Genomic DNA, 19,695 nt, shown 5'->3' with positions numbered 1-19,695 from the left:
CTTGTGAAGGAGCTCAAAAATTTACATAAAAGACATCCAAGACAGTGAATTGATGCTTTCTCAGTAGAAGGATATCAACAAGTCATTTGGCACTGCCTCTGTACACAGTTGACTTTACAATATTTAACTTTATTTGCACATTTGAAAAAACAAACAAAAATATTAATGAGACAGTAAAGCTGAAGTAAAGGACAACATGTCCATTAATCTAAAACACTGACAGCTTTATTGCTGTGAAGCTTTATTCATGTAAAGTACAGTCCTAGTTCCAGCTTGTACACAGCAGCACATTAGGTTGAGTTGCTCGTATTTCGGGAGCTGTGCACTTTACAAAGAAATTACTGAGAGCAGTGATGGGTGGTAAACTTAACAAATGGATTGAGTAGACCACTGTGGGTACTCTCACTTTTAGAGCGAGAATGTCCTTTGGGAAATAGATCTTTAAACAGCAGTCAGAGGACAAGGCTCTGGTACACAGCTGTTCACCTGACTTTTAATACCCATCTCGTCACAGGTGGAAGTCATGGGTGACCATGTATCCACTTTGTTTCTTGTATTAAGTATGCTTTTCTGGTAGAGAGACAGACTTGGACTTGGACTGCATCTCTTACTGCTCAGTAGATGTTAACGAGTATTTTCCATCTTTTTAGATGTTCTTCTTTTAAACACCTGATCCACATGTTTTGGGGTGTTGAAGCACATATTAAAAACAGTCTTCATCTCAGCATTTCAGTTCAATTAAGAAACTCTTACAATATATTTCAGTTTTGTTGAGTCTTTCGTGTTGTTTTGGCTGTCAATTAGAACCAAGGAGGTATGCTGGTGATTCTCTACTATTTCAGCAACACTGTCAAAGCGCTGGATAGAGAAAACAAGAGATTATTAGTAGTATCCTTTAACACTGTGACATTGACAGTAATCATAGAATCATTTTTTCTCTTCTCTCAACATGGAGGAGAGTGGAACTATGACTGTTATCAAGTGAGATGTTCTGCCTTTTGGTAAGAGCACCAATCCTGCTTTCAGTCCCAATTCCAGTAGTGGACAGATTAAATTTTGACAATGTAAGACAGAGCCAATGGTAATATCATCTCATGCTCCTTTTCATTTGTGATTGCTGCCTGCACAAGCTGAACCACAGAATTTGTTACCAGGCATATTAAACAGACACCACTTACAGCTAACCTTAATCTGTCAAGCTACAGACTGTTTGGCAGTTTGGAATCTGCTTCATTTGTAGTTCAGCCACCTCAGTAAGACCAATGGACTCTCCAGAAGTAACATGGTGCAGATGGCTGTCACTGAGCGCTGTGTTAGCTATGCCATTTTAATGTCAACCACTGTAAATTAATACCCTGAATTCGCTAGGTCTGCTGCTTTTCCTTTTGGTCTTCATCCAAATGGGACTGTCTTTCTTTTTGCCCTCCGGTCATTTTTGACTCTTTGTGGAAGGCCAGATAAACTCCAGTCTTCTGAGTTATGTAACCTAAGAACTGTTGCCTGTGAAGCAGATAATTGGGCTGAGGCAAGCCTACTCTAACATCCCTGAAAAGCCCCCTCCTGTGAGGTGATAACACAGAGAATTATTGGTGTCTGGGTTCCAATTCTCTATGCTGCTGTCAGAGTAATTTTATATGATTTTTGCACTCTAAATATTCTTTATTTGAAAATAGTATTAAAAGTACAGGGACTTTTTGATAGAGGTCCTTTACAATTTTCCAAGAAACTTAACTAGAGTCTTAGGTAGAAGATGACTAGAAATGGCTGTAGGATTTATCTAGTAGCTGCAGTTCTGATCCTGATAACTTTTCAGAATAGTTAAGAATATGCTTTCAGCTTGATCTTTGGTTTTAATTAGCTGCAGCATGCAGGAGCTGATGTTACACTGGTTTCTCTAGTTTAGTATATATATATATATTTTTTTTTTTATCTTGATGCATGAGGAATCCTGTCAGTCATACTACAACGTACTTTAATCCTCTTTATTAAAGGTAGATAACTGAACAGTGTCAGAAAAAAAGAAAAATCTCACCTCTTCACCACATTTTTCTTTTCCTAATGCGTACTGTCTTGTTGATTCAATAAAACGTATAGGAATGTTGTATACTCTTCTGTTATAAAACACAACCAGTGTGTATGGTTGCCTTGAATCCTGTCCAGAACTCTTTCTTATTAGAAAAGATCCATCCTAAAGAAAGAAAATATAAATATATATATTTAAGCTTAATACTTTTTTAAAAAAAATCTGTAATAGCATTAAATCCTTTTCTATCATTAGGAGAACCATACAGCAGGAAGTAGCACATATTCCTGCTGCCTAACAATGGCTTTGAAAGGTTTATTTAAGAGCACTCTTTGCCTCCTTTCTCTGCCTGTTCAGAGAAAGGAAGAAGAAATAAACATGCAGTGACAGCAGTCTGTTGGATTTCACACACTGTTAGGAAATGAAGTTACTGTCAGTGGCAGTAGGGAGACAAGGAAGTAGCGGAGGTGTTTCTCCAGAGTTATAGCTATTGGCATTGTTGCCCAGTGCTTGCTAGCTGGCAGCAGCCTATGCTGGTGACAGCCCAGCAACAACCGTGGTGACAGCCACTGCTTTGTGAAGAGAGGGAGAAGAAAGCTCAACAGTAGAAATGTACCTGATGCTGGGAATGCACATCTGCATGTTACTATTCACTTCAATGACACTAATTCCTTCTAGACAGAATAGTTGAGAGGAGGACTCATTCTCCAAATAACTCAAATGCTTAGTGTTGTCACGTCAAAGTACACTGCAGCATCTGTCTTTCCAAATACTAACTTTCTTACATGATCCATTCGACAATTATAGAGATAATTTAGAAGTAACAGGGTTTTGCCTCCCATTTTAGTGCATGCTCATGAGCTGAGATCTTCCTCACCTCTCTAATCTGTAACAGCATTCTTTGCAGTGCAGCAGTCTTTGAACTAAACTGAGGCAACTTCAGTTATGCTTTACATAGCAAGCAAAAGTTTCACCACAAGAATTCTACATTTGACACTATTTGCATGGCAGAGTATTCTGATCTGTTTGTTGTGCAACTGAAGTTCTTAGAATATTTCTGATTGTCTTTTTTTTTTTTTTAAATCTGAAGTTACTGCTAAAACAGACATTCCTTAAAAGTGACCTACCTTGTTAGATCGATACAACGCATCTTCTGCTGTTTTCCGATCACAGGCAGCAGCATACCATGATTTACTATGAACACCAGCATCCTAGAAAGAATGAGAGAGTGAGTTTCACCTGCAAAATAGTAACAATAATAATAAAGAATTTGGCCTGTGGGAGTTACAACTCATTATCATAATAATGGCTGTGAAGAACTCAGATGCAGAACTGTTCCAGAAACACAGAATTCAGAAAACTCTGCCAGGAACTGACCATTTTTATTGACCAGAGGAAGGACAAAGAAAAACAAGTGTGTTAAACAGTGGTAACATGTCTGATAGAAGATTCACATGCACCAGAATAAAGCATGATACCCTGAGAAGATTCTTCAGGTTCAGCTGGAGGATGGTTTGGCATTTTTAAAGCATTAAGATATTCAAGTAGAATTTAAAGATGGCATTCAGGAATTGTTGTGGAATAGCTTGACCATTAACAATTTAGATGTTGCTTGGCTGTGGCCTAGCCCATAAAATATCCTGAGCAGGTAGGTATCTAACTTTGGGAATGAACCTTCCCATATATGTCATGCTATCTGTGAACATGATCAGCATTGCCTCCATCTGGATAACATGGAGGTAGATGAAGTGCATCTTTGGCTTTCTGATGTTATTAAGTGAGCACATAAATGGATGGTGTCCTATAAAACATAGAATTAATGTCTCTCCTCTACTTATACTGTAGTTCAGCACCTGAGACATGAGATTTGGATTCAGTTCAGGTTCCCTGTTGATCTGAGTCTGAATATATCTTTACATTTAAAACAGAGCTCTTGACTAAAAGGCATAAAACACCTTATGTTTCCTGTAGAGAAGAATTACATCTGTGACAGAATACAGGAGTGGCTTGTATTATATGTATTTCTTGGGAGTCCCATTTATGTCTAATGTTCCCCGTGAACACCTCACCAACATCACTCTTCTCTCCAGTCTATTAAATGCTTGGCAGTGTTCTGTGCAGTAACAGACCCTAACCAGAAGCTTTTCTTCCAGGGAAAGACATGGGCCAAAGGACTTCATGGATGGGGGCATGGGTGCAGACATTAAGATACAAGGTAGGATTGCTGGCACCCTAAACATAGGTGGATTCTAGTTTAGAAGATAAAAGCTCTCACTGCAAAGGAAGTGTACAGATGAAAAGATGGGAGGAGGGGAGGGCAGCTGGGAACATGGAACAAGATTATGATTTGAGTAAGAGAAGCAGTGGTAATATGAAGATGCAGGATTGAATGTAAGTTTGTGGACAGGAGCACTGTTTAAGGAAAGGTATGGGGATTTTAGAGGTGTGGAAGGACCAGGGAAGGATGGGAATGAGCGATTGGAAGCAGCACAAGACCTACACGTTATCAGGTTCCAATGGCTAGAAGATGAACTAACAGGTTATCAAACCAGCTAGCACAAAAAGTGAGCTCTTGCTGAGAAGTTTGATACCAAAACTAACTCAAGAGTGTGGAAGGCTATAGAAATAACGCTGAGTTTGTTTCATAGTGAATACTTCTGGGTATTAACCTTCAGGGTCATTTGAATGGTTTTGCTCTAACTTTATAGTAACAAAGTTAATAATAAAATTCTTTTTTTTTGGAAGCTTTATGAAAGTAATCTGTCACCTCAGTGCAAAACAGACTGAAGATGAAATTGCATGTTATGGCTGTTTCCTTGCAGCCAGTAATGGAATGTCTTGGCCTCTCCCTTGTGCTCATTTTCTTGCTTCTCTGATCTCACAATGAGATAGTTTGCTTTGGTAATATCACAGGGTAAAAAAGCAAACCTGTTTGTGCTTTGCCTTGGTGATGGGGTGTGTGTGCGTGCGTGTGTGTTGGACAGGTTGTTTTTCTGTGAGTTTAACTTGGCTCAGCTTGATGCAGGTTCAGAACACCAGAGAAGCACGTGGGGAGCTGACAGTGAGGAGAGAGTAGAGCCTCCTGGTTGCGCACTGCACTAAATTTGTAGGTTGGCTCAAGCCATAGCACGCAATTTTATCTCCAAAATTCTTCCATGTATTTCTCCAGTCACACTACTAATTGTGAAAAGACAAAGAGAAGAATTGCAAGTATGTAAAGTACTCAGCCACTTAAGGAATGAGTGCAGCAAACCAATCTTTGTTCAGCAGAACAAGAAAGTCAGCTGCTCCAGAACCTTTTTCCTAGCACTCTCTATGGGATATAATTTGTCAGGACTCACCACTGAAGTTTGGATGGGTGAACTTAAGGGCAAAAATCTAGTCCATGAGGACCTGTATTGTCAGGTATGCGAAAGCTCTGTTATACATAATTGGTGGGAAAACAACACTAACTTCAACGGTTAGTTTTTTTTAAAAATAAAATGGATGTTTTATTAAACTCTGGTTTTGCCCAAGGCTGTTATATGAAAGTATAATTGCTACAAGCTGTTTTAGTGTCTGTTGGACTGTTTATTTGAAAGTGATTTTTATAATTAATATCCAGTATGACATTGTTAAAATTGTTCCAGAAGTTCAAGTCCTTTGTGTTCCTCACTGTTGTATTATCATTGTCATGTCAGACTTTAGAACACTTAGTGTTACTGGCTCTGCACAAGAGCCTTTGTTTTGCAGTCAGCAGAACTATTTTTACTTTGCTTGTGACTACTGAGCTAACAAGAATGGCTTCATGCATTTTGTGGTTTCCATTCCTCCAAAATGTGAGTAAGGGGAATAGCACTGACATGAAAATAACTTTTCATTTGCTTAGATTACTCAAAGCTTAATGTTGCAATAAAAAGCAGAAAAAATAATTAGTTGTAAAACTAACAGCATTAACTGTACTGAAGTCTGTTTAAAGGACCACAGGGAGTAGGACTTAGAGACACTAAAACACATAGGGGGAGGCATCGCAACGTCCTCTGAGGCAGACAGCACAGATTTCATTATCAGTCCCTAAAACTTTGCCTTTCTGCAGTTTGAGGCATCAGTAATGATTCCATGCTCTGCATTCTGCTGTATTGGACTAGACAGCAGAGCCAGCCTAATTTTCTCCTCCAAGTTTCTAGGCTTTCTTAGCACATCATATCAGTGCAGGTTAATGCCGATAGCTGCAGATGTCTTTGTTGCATATTTCAGGACTCAGTATGTACAGCTATACATTAGAAAAAAGGAAAGTAAAATCTAGATGGCTGTGATGAGCTTTAAGTATGTTGTCACAGATTTTCTCATTTCAAATGATGTCAGATTATTATGGGCTGGGAAGTCAGGAAGACCTGAAAAACTAAAAAGCTTTTCAGGATTTGTTTAAAATGAGTGGCACAATGCCAAGGTTTGGTATAATGCCATTTATGCATTTTTCCACAGTTTGTTGAAGCTTTCCTATGCTATGTTTTAAGCATTTTTGACTGAAAGCAAACATTTAGATGATTTGTGCCATAGAACATCTTCATTGCAAACAGGAACATGAATATCCCCAGCAAAGGAGTATAATTTTTAGAGAGAGGTAGAAATGCTACTTTAAAGTGAAGGATAAGATTTCTGTACCGTGAACTTATCTGATGCTATACCTGGTCTGCAGTACTTGAAATGGATGAAATGCTGCTGTGAGGGGAAGTACCCAGAGAACGGCTTGCACCTTCTGGCACCTCTGGAAGAGAGAGAACATCATATGTAATTTTTCAAAGTATGTTTTGTTTTCCTGTAAGAAATTGGTTTGTTACAGGGACTGTCAGAGATCTGGAAAAGTTTGACCTTTGGTATTATTCAGGAAAGCTACATTCTGTAAACGTATGGGCTCTGCGCTGGTACTTGGGACACTTGCCTGCTTACAAGTGGAGCCCTTCCTTCTAGAGAGAGAAATAGTTTGGAAATGACTCAGTTAATTACCAGAACTCGATTTAACATGTAAGAAAAATGCCTAAAAATAAAATACCTAAGTAAGCCAGCATAGCAAAAGACAAAGAAAATGCAGAAAGTGCAAAAAGCGCTTAGCCCAGTGTAAGAGGCAGTCACGTGGTGAGAGAGTCAGCAAAACTAATGTAGCTCAGATATTTTTTCACTGATTTAATCCAACTTGCATGTATGTACATGTGTGCAAGAAATCTAAGCAGCAAAACAGAGAAGCAGAACTAGTAGGAAAGATTATGAAGCTTAATTACAATTGCCATAGAAAAGCAGAGTAGAATATAGTTATTATGGCTGAAATATGAGCGTTGAAGAATTAAAGAAGTCCAGAAATTAGAAGGAAACTGGTTGAGTAGTGTTGCATATTAATGACATGATAGAGAAATGGAAAATAAGTATAGATAATTGTTCTTCTGATTAAATAGAATCTTGGCCAAAAACAGTAACGGTTCTTATAGAATATCCTGAGTCAGAAAGGACTCAATAAGGATCATTGAGTCCAACTCCTGGCACTTGTGATCATAGTTGGGTATGTACAGATACAGATTTTTATGCTAGAGAAGATGATTGAGAAAATATTTTGTCACTGTGAGAGGTTTGTATCCAGTTCATTTCACCTGGGGAAAAAATGTGACTAAGATTGTTAGCACTCTCCTATTCCTGGCCATGATATTTTTCAGACTGCTTTATCTAATCTTCAGTAATAAAATTCTGATTGAGATTTTGGTTTCAGAAAGTGGAAAGTGTTACAGAAGACCTCACTGTAATGGTCATACTGTGACTCAAAAAAAAAAGTTGGATTGGAAAACTGAAAGATGTGTGTGAAACAGCTTTAGAATTTCTTTATAGCAGAGGTACAACCATCTGGAAGTTGCACTGTAAGTGGAGAGGAGCAGTAGCAGCTCTCAGTGAATAGTCACTTGAAAAATGCTCTTCAAGATTAAGAATTTTATTTTTCTGTAAAATTTTGACCAACAACAAAAGCTGCAGCTGAAAAATTCATTGTATGAATATAGTAAGAATGGTCAGGAATCAGGCTGATGAGACTTTAAGAGAAAAGTTAGAAATTCCTTAGCTGTTTAAAAAAGAAAGAAAAAAGCAGAAAATGAAGCTGTCTGCAGTAAGAATTTTACTGATTTTAAAGGGATTGTAGGTACTAAATCAACAGGAGTTCTGGTATAGAAATGGAGAATTCCACAACCAAACTGGAAGCAAAACTCACACAGATTAGTACAATTGAGCTGGTTGGAATTATAGTCTTTATCCCAGAAATATGAAGAACTGGCACATGAAATTACAGGGCTAGTAACAATGACTTTAAATAAATTTCAAGTCAGAGTGGTACTGAAAGATTCAAATATCAAACATAACTGCTATACTTAAAGTGGAAAAAGTGACCTGAGCCTTTTTGTCTAACTGAAGAGAGCACAAAACCCTAGAAGAGAACCTGAAGCAAAGAGTATTTTAAGATGTGGAGGTAAAAGTCCAATTAGCAGGAGAAAACCTGAAATTTACTCAAGTAGATCAAACATTAAAGCTCTTTCATAAAATAATGGATTTCTACAAAAAGGGAATATCTTGCTCTATTGACTCTGGACTTCAATAGAGCATTTAATGATGTGCCATATGGGAAATCAGTACTCTTGATGAAGAGAATAGAAGTTAGCACAAGGCTGGTATGATGATGAGGAAGAGACGGCAGGGTATGCTGAAGTGGTATTAGCTGTTGAGCCAGTTGTGCCTGTGATAAAGTTGTTAGGGACCAAATAAGCACCAAGAGTGTGTTATAGAAGTGTTGCTAATTAGAGTATCATTTAGCACCAAATGACTTCAATAAACAGAGTTACTCTTTTGTAAGAATTTATGCAAGCACATCAATTGTGTGACATGAGCAGACAAAACCCCGAGGGCATCAGACTACTGCACAAACACGAACCTTTCTTATGCTTCCATAGCACAGAAGATGTAAGGGCAGCATACACCCAGACATTTCTGGGAAATAGACACAAGTACAAATAACAGCATATAGAGTACAGGCTACACCACATGCGTAGTGCTGAGCGCAGTTATTGTCCATTCACAGTGTGAAAGATGTTTGAACTGAGGTAGGTGCAGAAAAGGGCTGGTAGGAACAACAGGCAAATGTATGCTAATAAAAGACTAGAGAAATATTGTATGTAGTTTACACTTCTGTACAAAAGAATCCATATATGTATTACCTGATTTGATTTTAGCTGTGAACTGAAACTGTAAGTCCCTCTTTGAAAGCACTACTTACGGAAGAGCTTTAATATTTGCCATTATAAAATTAGCATTCTTTTTGTCTCTGTAGAGGAAAAAATGTTTGAATGTAATAGAACTATGCCTGGAACAGCCCAGAAACTTCATATTTGGGGCTCTTCTATGGCAAGAAAGATGGACAGAATCTTTGATAGGAACAGACCCATCTGCCTGTAGTAGAAACTTTCAGTGCTAACAAATGGGATCAAGGCACCCAACCTCCAGTAATTTGCACAATAACTCTGAAAGAGTCCCTGAATTTTACTAGCTGAGCTATACCTGATCTCCTCTTCCTATACGTTACAGAGACAAATGTTAATTCTAAACCAGTGAATATACATGGCATCTTGAAATAATTCCAAGATTAATTGGAAGTTATAAACCAATCACATCTTAATTCACAATATGAACAATACTTACTTGGCAGAATTGAGGGCTTTTGCAGTGAAGACCTGAAATAAGCAGAGAGATTATAAGAAGATCATAGAGAAACCTTTTTTTTCCCTGAAAATATTAAAACTGTGTATATGAAGCTGGCAATGGTAGAATGTGTTCCAGCTCACCTTTGTCCACTGAGAGATAAGAGCCAGACATAGGTATTTTAGAAATCATATCCCACTAGTACTGACAATGAGTAATTTAAACATCTAGTTTATACCTCTATTGCTTAATTAGATGTTATAGCCTTCTTTGATTTTTGGTGGCGGTTACAGTGTTTTGATGTATTTGTCACATTTAATTTTTTGCTGCTGGGGGTTTTCAAGAAAACTGAGTTTTAAAAAGCAGAAGGTTGCAAAGAAAAAGAAGTGCTCTCTTTTGAACTTTGCCCATCTGTGTTCAGACTGAGCAATAGGAGTTGGTGCACTGAAATATTCAGAAGATAATAAAAAAGGATTTTACTTTGGGGTACCACTCGGAAGAGGTGGAAGTGGGAACTCATGGCCGGAACCTCGCCGTCGTTCTGCTGCTGTAGGTTTGTCTGTAGTTTGGGAAAAACAAAACAGAGTCAACATTCTTTAGAAATGCATTGTCCCATGTAAGACAGTCTCAGTACATGAAAGAGGGTTTCTTTACTTGTTATCATCCTTTTGGAAGGTTTTCTTGCATGGAGGCTTGCCATTCTGCTACTGTCATTACTGACTAGTGGCACACTACCGAAGTTTATAGGCAAATAGCTGCCTGCAGGAACTCCGTGGGAGCCCTGCCTTTAGGGAGGCGAGCTGTGTGACACAGGGGACAATGCTGGGGCAGGCTGCAAGAGCTCAGCCAGAGGTACAGCTGTGGGGCTGCACTTAGCCTGGGTCAGGCAGCTCCCCCCGCTGAGCTTCTGCCTCCAGGCGCTGCACCCTTGTGCAGACATTTTCTGCCTGTGTGAAGGACTGGCTCTTGCCAGGAGCCATCTCTGCAGGAGGTGCTCCTTGCTGAGCTCAGAATGATGTGCTCGCGTTTTCCCCCCTTCCCCCTCTCCACTTTGAGGACTATATGGCACATTGCTGCTGCATTATGTGGTGCCTTACGCTGCCAGCAACCTCAGAAGTTTTATTGCGGCTGCTTTTAGAGAACAATGATACTCAGTGCAACTAAGGCTGGCCAGATCCAGTTCTAAACTGCTAAAACCAACCTCTCCTAAAAGAATGAGGATAAATTGGATGTGGTGTTGTTTGTTTCTAACAAGGGAAAAATTAATTTTGATAATATCAACTTTTCCAAAGTAGTGGAGAAAATTTACCTTCATTTACAATGAAGGTGTCTCTGGAAGGCAAGCACGGTTTCTGCAATAGAACACAAAGAATTTCAATACCAAATTGCATATCACTACATCACTTATACAGCAAATACCTTTTTATAGTTGTTGTTAACTAGTTTACATTTAGAAATGATGGCACCCTCTGGGGATCAGGAGACAGGGGCCATGCCCTGCGCAGAGCCTCTGGTTGTATGGCAGTGCAGCTTGGAGTTTTGTGAAGTAGATTTGGAAAGGATCCCAGTTTGTGGGGATAAATAGATGGACAGGAACTCAGAGATGCATGCTTTAAGGCTTTTTTTTTAATTTATTATTATCCCCATGAGTAATTTATAGTTCCTTCTGATCTCAAGTCCAAAAAATGAAGAGTTCATCCCAAATACTTTTGAATCAAAATATGAATATTTTCATCTTTGTTAATCTGTGTGTAGACGTCTGAACACATTTCTTTTTCTTTACTGAAGTTCAGACTGCCAGTTTAGCCATCTGTAAAACCTCTCTCAGCCTTCTACTTAGGTTTTTTTTCTTTTCCTCCTTCCCATTTTAAATCAATGATAATAAACTGACTGTTTCAAAAACATTTTTCAATTTAATTTAATTGGAAATTTCAACAACTTCTCTTATTTTCTCCCACTGGAAGTTTTGGGATGTTTTTCTAATGAAAAAACTGACAAATTCTGGTAAAATCCTCCATATTTCTTCAGCTATTATTCTTAAAATAAATCCATGTCCTTCATATACAGGCCCTATATCCTTCAGAGATGCTTCTTAATGGGCCATGTTCCTGTTTATTTCTCATTTTAATTCATTCCTTGCAGTATGTGTGCATGGTTACATTCAGGGGAGACTTATCAGTTTCTGCAGCTCCCTGAAAGGAGGTTGTAGTGAGGTGCGCGTCAGCCTCTTCTCCCAGGTAAGAGTGATAGCATGAGAGGGAATGGCCTTCAGTTGTGCCAGTGGAGGTTCAGGCTGGATATTAGGAAATGTTTCTTCTCAGAAAGAGAATAGTAATGCATTGGAACAGGCTGCCCTGGGAAGTGGTGGAGTCACTGTCTCTGGAGGTGTTCAAGAAAAGGACAGATGTCACGCTGAGTGACATGGTGTAGACTGGTCACAGGCATGGGTTGATGGTTGGGCTAGATGATCTTATTGATCTTTCCAACCTCAACGACTCTATGATTGTAGAGTATCAAATCCAAACTTTCATTTAATCTAAACATTTTCTACTTGAGCTTTCTCACTGCTACTTAGTTCAGGTAACTGCACCCACGTGTTTATTTTCCTTGTCTCTCTCTTCTAGTCTTTCTATGCCTTTATGTTATATTCAAATTCATGATCAAATCAAGTTTGATCACATGTAAAGTTATCATTTAATTATGCAATTATAAATCAACTTACTGCTGGGTTTACTGCATTAGAAGTTTTCTTTCTGTAAATTGGAGGGAGAAAAAGAACATGGTTACTTAGCTGATTCATGGAATTCATTTAGCAACTAAGCACATGCACACTATTGCTGCTATACTTGAGTAAATAAAGCAAGCCAGCCAGCATCTGCTGTCAGCAGCAGGCAGAGAAAGGCAATGGCACTGGAATACAAAGAGCATTCCTCCAGAAATAATGAAAGAATAGCTTGCCTTCCCCTAAAGTCAGGGTATTCTTCATGAACAGCAATAGAAGTTATTCCTGAATTCTGATTGCCACAGACCAGGTTAGGAGTTGGCTCCCAATACTCCCAATAGTAATTAGCCCCACCCTCAAAGAAGTAGTTTTGTTATTATTTTTTACTCACAGGGCCCTTGGTAATGGAGATGGAGCTGCTCCAGTAGGAAATTTAGATTCTTGTGTATTATTGAAGCTATGATCTAGAAATAGATATGAAATATTTAGTATGCAATATTAGCTCTGTCTGAGTAGTGGATTTTGCTCACTGCATTTCAATGTTAACATAATAGAAGTAACAATAGCCAGTGGTTTATTTTTCTTGACATGTTTTCACTCCGATTATACTAAAAAACAGTTCAGGAGCATTTCTTACTTGTTGCTGGCTGATACAGATAACATTTACACTGACACACTCCACTGCATGGTATATTAAGGTCACCAGTGACATATTGACAACAAATCCTGCTCATATCACCATGTTTACACTAGAGAATACTTACTTTCGTCATTGTTGTTTGCTTCATGATCCTGTAATGGAAAAGTATGTTAGATTTGACAAGAAGCAATTAAAGAAATTAAGTGGGAAGTGCATAAATTATCTGTGGTTGCAATCTGTAGTAATTTTTAATTATTCATTTGCACAGAGAGCATACAGCATCCAGGATATTTTTCATCAGCTTCTACTAGGGTATTTGAAAAAATTAGCAAGCCAATTAATTTTGAACATTATAATAAGCTTAGGCTTTCATGTAGTAAGAATAAAATTGCCCCTGAATTTTGCAGTGAGATCTTTTGGTTTGTGTTTCATTTCTGAAATTGAAAGCTAAAATTTTGCAGCAGACACTTTGCACTGAACTGAGAGTAGCGAGCAGACTGGCTTTTCACCATCCTAGAACTGAAACAATCCAACTCGTTTTGTAGTTTCTTTTGTAGATGCTTTCTGTTGGCTCCTAGATACTGTCCTTTAGGGAAGTCTTCCATATGAAAAGTACCATTCAAAGAGGCACCAGTTACTCATTTGTCTATTTTCATCCACCAGATTAATGGCTTTTCACTAATGTTGGTTACAAACACATCCATTCTCCGGTTGGAGAGGTGTGATCCTCCCAAATGCAATTCCTTTGGGAACAGCATTTTCAAGTGATAGCATTTTCAAGTGATAGCGTTTACTCAGACTACCCAGTCTGAGACAGTTTAAGATGATTCAACTTTCATAAAGTATCAGTAATCACCTGAGCAGTATCATGATCAATGAAGATGCTTCAGATTGGGCAAAATAACCCATTGCTACTGAAAGTAAAGTTGTTGGAGTTCAGCCAGTATTTTTTTTTTAGTACAGTAAATTATTTTTGCGAGATGAAACATAGCCTTTAAACCATTTAAAGCTTTTTCTTAGACCAATACAGATGTACCTCTTTTGTACAAAAGACAAAAAACCATAATTACAATATTAGATCAATCTAACATCTAAAGTTATCTATTTTTGTTATTTAATTCAGGTAAGAAAAACCATAAGAACACACACAAAAAATGTAAGTTTACCACAACTCACTGTTTTTGGATGAATGCGATTTCTGGGAAGAGGCAAAATATTTCTAGAAAAGTACACACAAAGTTAACATGAGTGGGATTTTTGTTTTGTTTGATTGAATTAGATATGCATTTCAAGATCTAGAGAAGAACCCTGAAGTAGATGGTTTTAGTTATAAGTATACACCACCACAGTGGTTGTGATGCTCTGCCATACAGAGGAACCCTTCTAGAAGAGCTTCTAGTCCTGAACTTTGGGTCCCCTGCAGCTGTGCACAGGAGACCCAAACCGTAACACAGTGTTGTGCATGCCACTTGCTCTCCCTAGGGCATATGGCCTACTTGATAGAGTGATGACCTAGGGATGAGACAGCATCTTGGTTTCCAAGCAGCTTCCTATATTCTGGGTACACAGGAAAGAAAGAGACTGCATACTTAATTTTCTTTTGCTAATTTTCCTCTAGGGACTTGGAATATGAATCACAGATTTACCAACTGCACCCCACCCACTGCAAAAACATCTTGTTTGTAAGGGCACAGAGGCTGGTAATAGGACTTGAAAGTGGTTTGCAGAGATGTTTTACCCCTGCATTGATTCCTAAGGGAATATTCAAGAAAATAGTGCCTATTTGGCATGCTGGCTTCAGTACAGAAGTTGAGAAGGAACTTTTGTTCTCAATTTGCCCCTACATCCCTAGCTATTTGCAAATACTGACTATTGCTTATTGTGCAAAGGCTACACAATAGGTAGAGATTAGAAAATTTTATCTCCACTCTTATTTGTTATTAATTTAGGCTGCTGTCAGCTTACCTGGAAGCATCTAACTTAGGTGACTCTCTGGTCATGCTGTACATGTGCGAGTGCTCTGTATTCTGAGCACGTGTAGCAGGAAGTGGCTTAGTGAACCTAATAATAAAACATGAATTAAGGAAAAAAAATCACATTTAACAATAGTGAATAGAAAATGTAACCATCCTCTCCTGTCCTGCCCCCTCATTATTCTGAAAAGTACCCTTACAAGTAATATTTCATTTTAATACATATGTTTATGCAATTGAAATTAACATGGAAATGGATGACAATCTTTGCATAGCTAATTTAAAGAGAATTATTAAGCATATAGCATCTAGATGAGAAAATACATTTTCTGACAAACTTTAAATAATGTACAACACTCATAGCAAGAGATTACCTGGTTACGGGTGGTGGTGAAAGTTCTTCCTTTAAGAGAAAAGGCACATAATTATTTGATCATATTTTGATTTAATGAAATATATTTGTATGATCATATTTATATTATCGTAGCAATATCTTAATTTGGTGTTGCAGTGTTGTTTCTGGTAGAGCTCTCCCTGGTGATGTGCATGAGGATGGTACAGGCAGGAAGCCCTGGGCACGCTGCTGTGGCTGTATGTCATGTCAGAACCAGCAAATAGGGAGAAAATTACTGTGTCAGAACTATCATTACCCCTTTGCCTGCAACTGTGCTTCTATAGAGAGCATTCCCTTAGGCTGCTGCTTCCCAGACCCAATTGCTATCACCCAGGACTGGAAATTTCAGCCCCTCCCCAATTATTCTATTTGGCAGACATTTTGAATTGGTTTGCCAATTTTCCTGTGAAGGAAGTGACAAAGTGCTAAGTGAAAACAGATTTGTTCACTTTTTCCCCTTTCAAAGACTGAGTTTATATACATATACACTCTACAATCACATATGCTGCCCACAGACAGGCTACAAGAGTCAAACTGCAGGAAAGCCTTACCTCTTCCTCAGGAACCTCGTACACTTCTATAGGACAGGGAAGAAAAAGCAAGTCCTTTTGTTAGCAAAAGTGCACTACATATTACCAGAAAAACTGAACAGAATTTGCATCAACTGTATTTTGCCTCTGGAAAAGTAACTTGGAGAAGTTGTCCCTGCCTATTGGTTCTGCCTCCTAAGCCCTCAGGCAGCCATAGCCCTGCTCTTGAAAGAACAGAGAACTCCAGGAAGAGTCCCAGGAAGTGAGATAAACAGTTGCTGTATGAAAGAGCCTTTTCTCCACCCTTAAAAGCTCCCCCCACCCCAGCCTCTGAAAAAAAGAAGACAAATCCCGTGTCTTGCAAACTTGTGACAGTTTGGAAAGGTGTGTTATCACACCAGTGGTAGCATTTAGCCTTTCCCTGAATCTCTGGGAGGAAGAGATCAGGTTAATCACAAATCCAGACGGATACATTTCTGTTGCGAGTCCATCCCTGAGCTTCATCCCACAGAAGTATTTTAATTCACAGATACTAAAAGACAAAAATCACCATCGTCCTTGTTTATGCCTACTTTATTCAATGGGAATTGAATTTCATGCCAGTCTTCATTGCTTTTAGTGCTCCAAAAAGTATCCACGTTCCCACCAGGGGGAGATGTTTTATTTTTTATTTTTTTAGAAACATCTCTCTGGAGTTGGCTGTTGCTTAACACTGATTTATAGAAAGTCTAAGATAGAAAATAGCATTTAAAATGTCCAAGAAGCACATCACAAATCCTCGGGTCATTCATAAGAAACCTTTATAGCTTACAACTTAAACACAGAGCTAATGAACAAACAGAAATGGTGTGACCAGTCTGTAGATGTTCGATGCCAACCAATTTCTGACACGTTGAGGACACAAAACAACTAGGAGTTGGCACAGCTAAGGAAGATTAAGCAAATATTTATGTACTTACAAAAGCAAATATAATTCCCACATTTTCTTCGGCTTTTTTTTCCCCCCCTTTTTCTAAGTAAATTGCTCTTTACAGAACTTAGACAGGAACATTGTTATCCCAGGGCATGCAACACATCAGCCTATGCAGAATTTCTCTCATATTGAATCTTGTTTCCTCTGGTGAAATGAGATTAATAGCATTCTGAGTCCTATAATTGTTTTTGCTGTATTGACCAATTTGTATTCCTCTGTTAGACCGGAACGCTAAGATTAATTAGGTTGAGGCAAATGACTTGTTCTAGTTTTATTTGGACTTAAAGCAGATTTACCATACCAACCTAGGCAAAACAAACGCTATAGCACAGAAAAACTGAAAGGGGAACATATTTTTAAATTTTTGATGTGTGTTACATGGTTTCTGTGGGAATACATCAATCATAATTTAATATTGCTCAGTCTTAGGTTATTTTGTTTCAACACCAATACAAATTCCACTTACCTTGCACGTCAGAAGTAAGAGAGGGCTTTGCAGGTGTAGGCAGGGCTGATTTTGTGGGTGGCTTCATAAATCTGTTCACAGGAGCTGAAAACATAATTTATTTATACACATATACTTGTGTGTATATACACATGTATTTTTATATACGTACATGTAAAGATACGCATATACATATGTAATCTAAAAATAAGTTACCGTTACAATAGGAACAAACATTAAGCAAGTGCAAATGATAGCCCTGAACAAATTAACTGAGGCAGGATGCAGTTCTTATTTTAAAAGGGAAACATCACTCAGTATTCATACCCTGATAAATAGGTTTGATACTGCCAGTTATGTCAGAGAGCAGAATTAAACACTTCTGTTTACTTTCACCTTTGGACTGTAATAATGTAACTCTCCAACTAAACATACTTAAAATACAGAAATAAAAAAAGTGAATCAAAGTCTGTCTTTATTTACTGCAGATCTAAAAAGGCTTGTTCCTGTTTCCCGTGGCACTTCAGCTGACAGAATTTTAATGCCGTGGCTCCCTTGGATGAGGAGGGAGATCACACACCATGAAAAACTTCCTGGTTGTACCAGGGATGGACTTTGAACTCACTGAGTTAGAGAGGCAGGAATTAAATATAACTTCTGTGGCCTTGTCATGGGCCAACTACCTCTTTGCCAGTTCTTTAACAGCTGCACCTCCACTCCTTGAACCCTAGAAACAGCCATTTATTTGATTCATTTTTTCCCCACTGTTGTTCCTAACAAAGTAATAAACAATTTGCTTAAATGACTAAAACTCACGTTTTGCAGGTAGTGGTGTGTTGCTTTCTGTGGGTTCAATATAGTTATCATCATCATTGTCGACTGGCACAATGTAATTATCCTATAAGAAATACAGGACAAAAAGATCTACCAGTTAAACCACCATCACATCAATGAACCCACAGTAGTTGCCATTTCACAGTGACTGCTGCTTCAGACATTTATCATTGTTTATGGATAGGAATCCCCAAGACTGAAAACCCTTTGGCAAACAACTCTAGTTCTGGACTGGTTGATAAAGCCCTCCCTTCCCTTTGGTTCCAGGGTAGTGTTTGAGGTTGCTCTCTCTCCTCATTGCCTGCAATTTGTAATTATCCTCTAGTAACCTGCATGGTACTTGCAGATCACAGCTTGTGATGTACCAAATATTTTGTACCATAGAGGCTAATAAAGACACCAGTCTTTGGCATTGCTAGGTAGCCTACTGGGGTCAGTCATTTAAACTATCAGAATATGTATATATATATGAATGTTACCTCATCATCACTGTACGGCTTCGGTGGTAATTTTGGTTTTGCAGCAGGAGATGGCAGGGGCAGGGATGGCTTGGATGGTTTGTTTGGTCTGGGCAAAGCTGAACTGGGTGTGCTCGGAAGAGGTTTGTTGATGGGAGGAAGCTGATGGTGACTGGTGCGATTGTCTTTTAAATGTGGAAGAAAATAACAATTTTAGTCAAAATTACTCATTAGTCTCTGGACAGTCTTCTGCTACCTATGCAAAAAAGTCTTTACTGCAGAAGCAACTCAGGGGAAAAGGCAGACCTGAATGTCTGCAGGTCCTGATGCTGAGACCCGTGTACCAACTGGTCCTGTTTCATCACTCCAGGTAGTGACCCAGTCCTCCAGAGCAGGTTGCAGTGTGCCTAGCCACTGACTGCTGTATGAACAACTGCTTAACTCTTGGGGAAAAGGTGGTGGCCAGGTGTTATGGTTTTTTAGTTAGTATATCCTGTGCCAGCTGGTGAAAAAAAGTGCAAAGGAACTTATCTGACATACAGGAAATAATAGAGCACAAAGGGTGAGACTGAAACAAATTATGCCAGGTCCTCTGTGGTGTCATTTTAGAAATTTGTCTCCTATTCAAAGAACATGTAGGTGTACTGTTCATAAACTTCTGGGAGTCCATATGTTGCATTACAGCACTTTGGTAACTTTTCTGTATCCAATGACTGTCTCAGAACTGAAAGCAGGCATCATGATGATGCTTCATTTCCTATTGGCCCAAATCAACAAAAGGTCACTTTCTTTCATGTCAGTGCAACCTGCCTATGAAAAAAACCCGTGTAGAAATAAAGAAAGAAGGCCTTTATGATAGATTGATTTAGGTAAAACTTTGCTTTGGCCTGTTTTTTCCAAGGTATTTATCCTCAGTAACAATATTGAAGGACAATATGGAATGAATATTTGGGCTGCTTCCAATTTTTTTTAAACTGATTTTGGACTGACATGAGCTAC

The 19,695-nt window shown here is 38.6% G+C and overlaps 1 protein-coding gene across 5 annotated transcripts in view; it reads right to left on the bottom strand.

The window, feature by feature from the left end:
* The window catches only part of BLNK (B-cell linker), a 98,780-nt gene continuing 79,186 nt past the window's right edge, over nucleotides 102-19,695 (bottom strand). For 3 of the 5 annotated variants that reach the window (XM_021400057.1, XM_021400058.1, XM_021400059.1), the window contains 17 exons: nucleotides 18,718-18,881; nucleotides 18,221-18,302; nucleotides 17,426-17,509; nucleotides 16,008-16,033; nucleotides 15,437-15,465; nucleotides 15,055-15,150; nucleotides 14,266-14,308; nucleotides 13,214-13,241; nucleotides 12,841-12,913; nucleotides 12,450-12,480; nucleotides 11,037-11,079; nucleotides 10,208-10,286; nucleotides 9,728-9,759; nucleotides 6,691-6,770; nucleotides 3,151-3,234; nucleotides 2,033-2,188; nucleotides 102-858 (listed from right to left, as the gene is read on the bottom strand). In XM_021400057.1, the coding sequence (XP_021255732.1) occupies nucleotides 739-858; nucleotides 2,033-2,188; nucleotides 3,151-3,234; nucleotides 6,691-6,770; nucleotides 9,728-9,759; nucleotides 10,208-10,286; nucleotides 11,037-11,079; nucleotides 12,450-12,480; nucleotides 12,841-12,913; nucleotides 13,214-13,241; nucleotides 14,266-14,308; nucleotides 15,055-15,150; nucleotides 15,437-15,465; nucleotides 16,008-16,033; nucleotides 17,426-17,509; nucleotides 18,221-18,302; nucleotides 18,718-18,881 (1,250 nt within the window). In that variant the 3' untranslated portion in view covers nucleotides 102-738. The remainder of the gene's footprint in view (nucleotides 859-2,032; nucleotides 2,189-3,150; nucleotides 3,235-6,690; nucleotides 6,771-9,727; nucleotides 9,760-10,207; nucleotides 10,287-11,036; nucleotides 11,080-12,449; nucleotides 12,481-12,840; nucleotides 12,914-13,213; nucleotides 13,242-14,265; nucleotides 14,309-15,054; nucleotides 15,151-15,436; nucleotides 15,466-16,007; nucleotides 16,034-17,425; nucleotides 17,510-18,220; nucleotides 18,303-18,717; nucleotides 18,882-19,695) is intronic. The other 2 variants (XM_021400060.1, XM_021400061.1) reach the window with 1 other exon arrangement.

Source organism: Numida meleagris, chromosome 5, assembly GCF_002078875.1.
Source record: "Numida meleagris isolate 19003 breed g44 Domestic line chromosome 5, NumMel1.0, whole genome shotgun sequence".
Taxonomy (NCBI): Eukaryota; Metazoa; Chordata; class Aves; order Galliformes; family Numididae; genus Numida; species Numida meleagris.
Note: the sequence above shows the minus strand (reverse complement) of the source record. Positions and strands in the feature narration are given on the sequence as shown.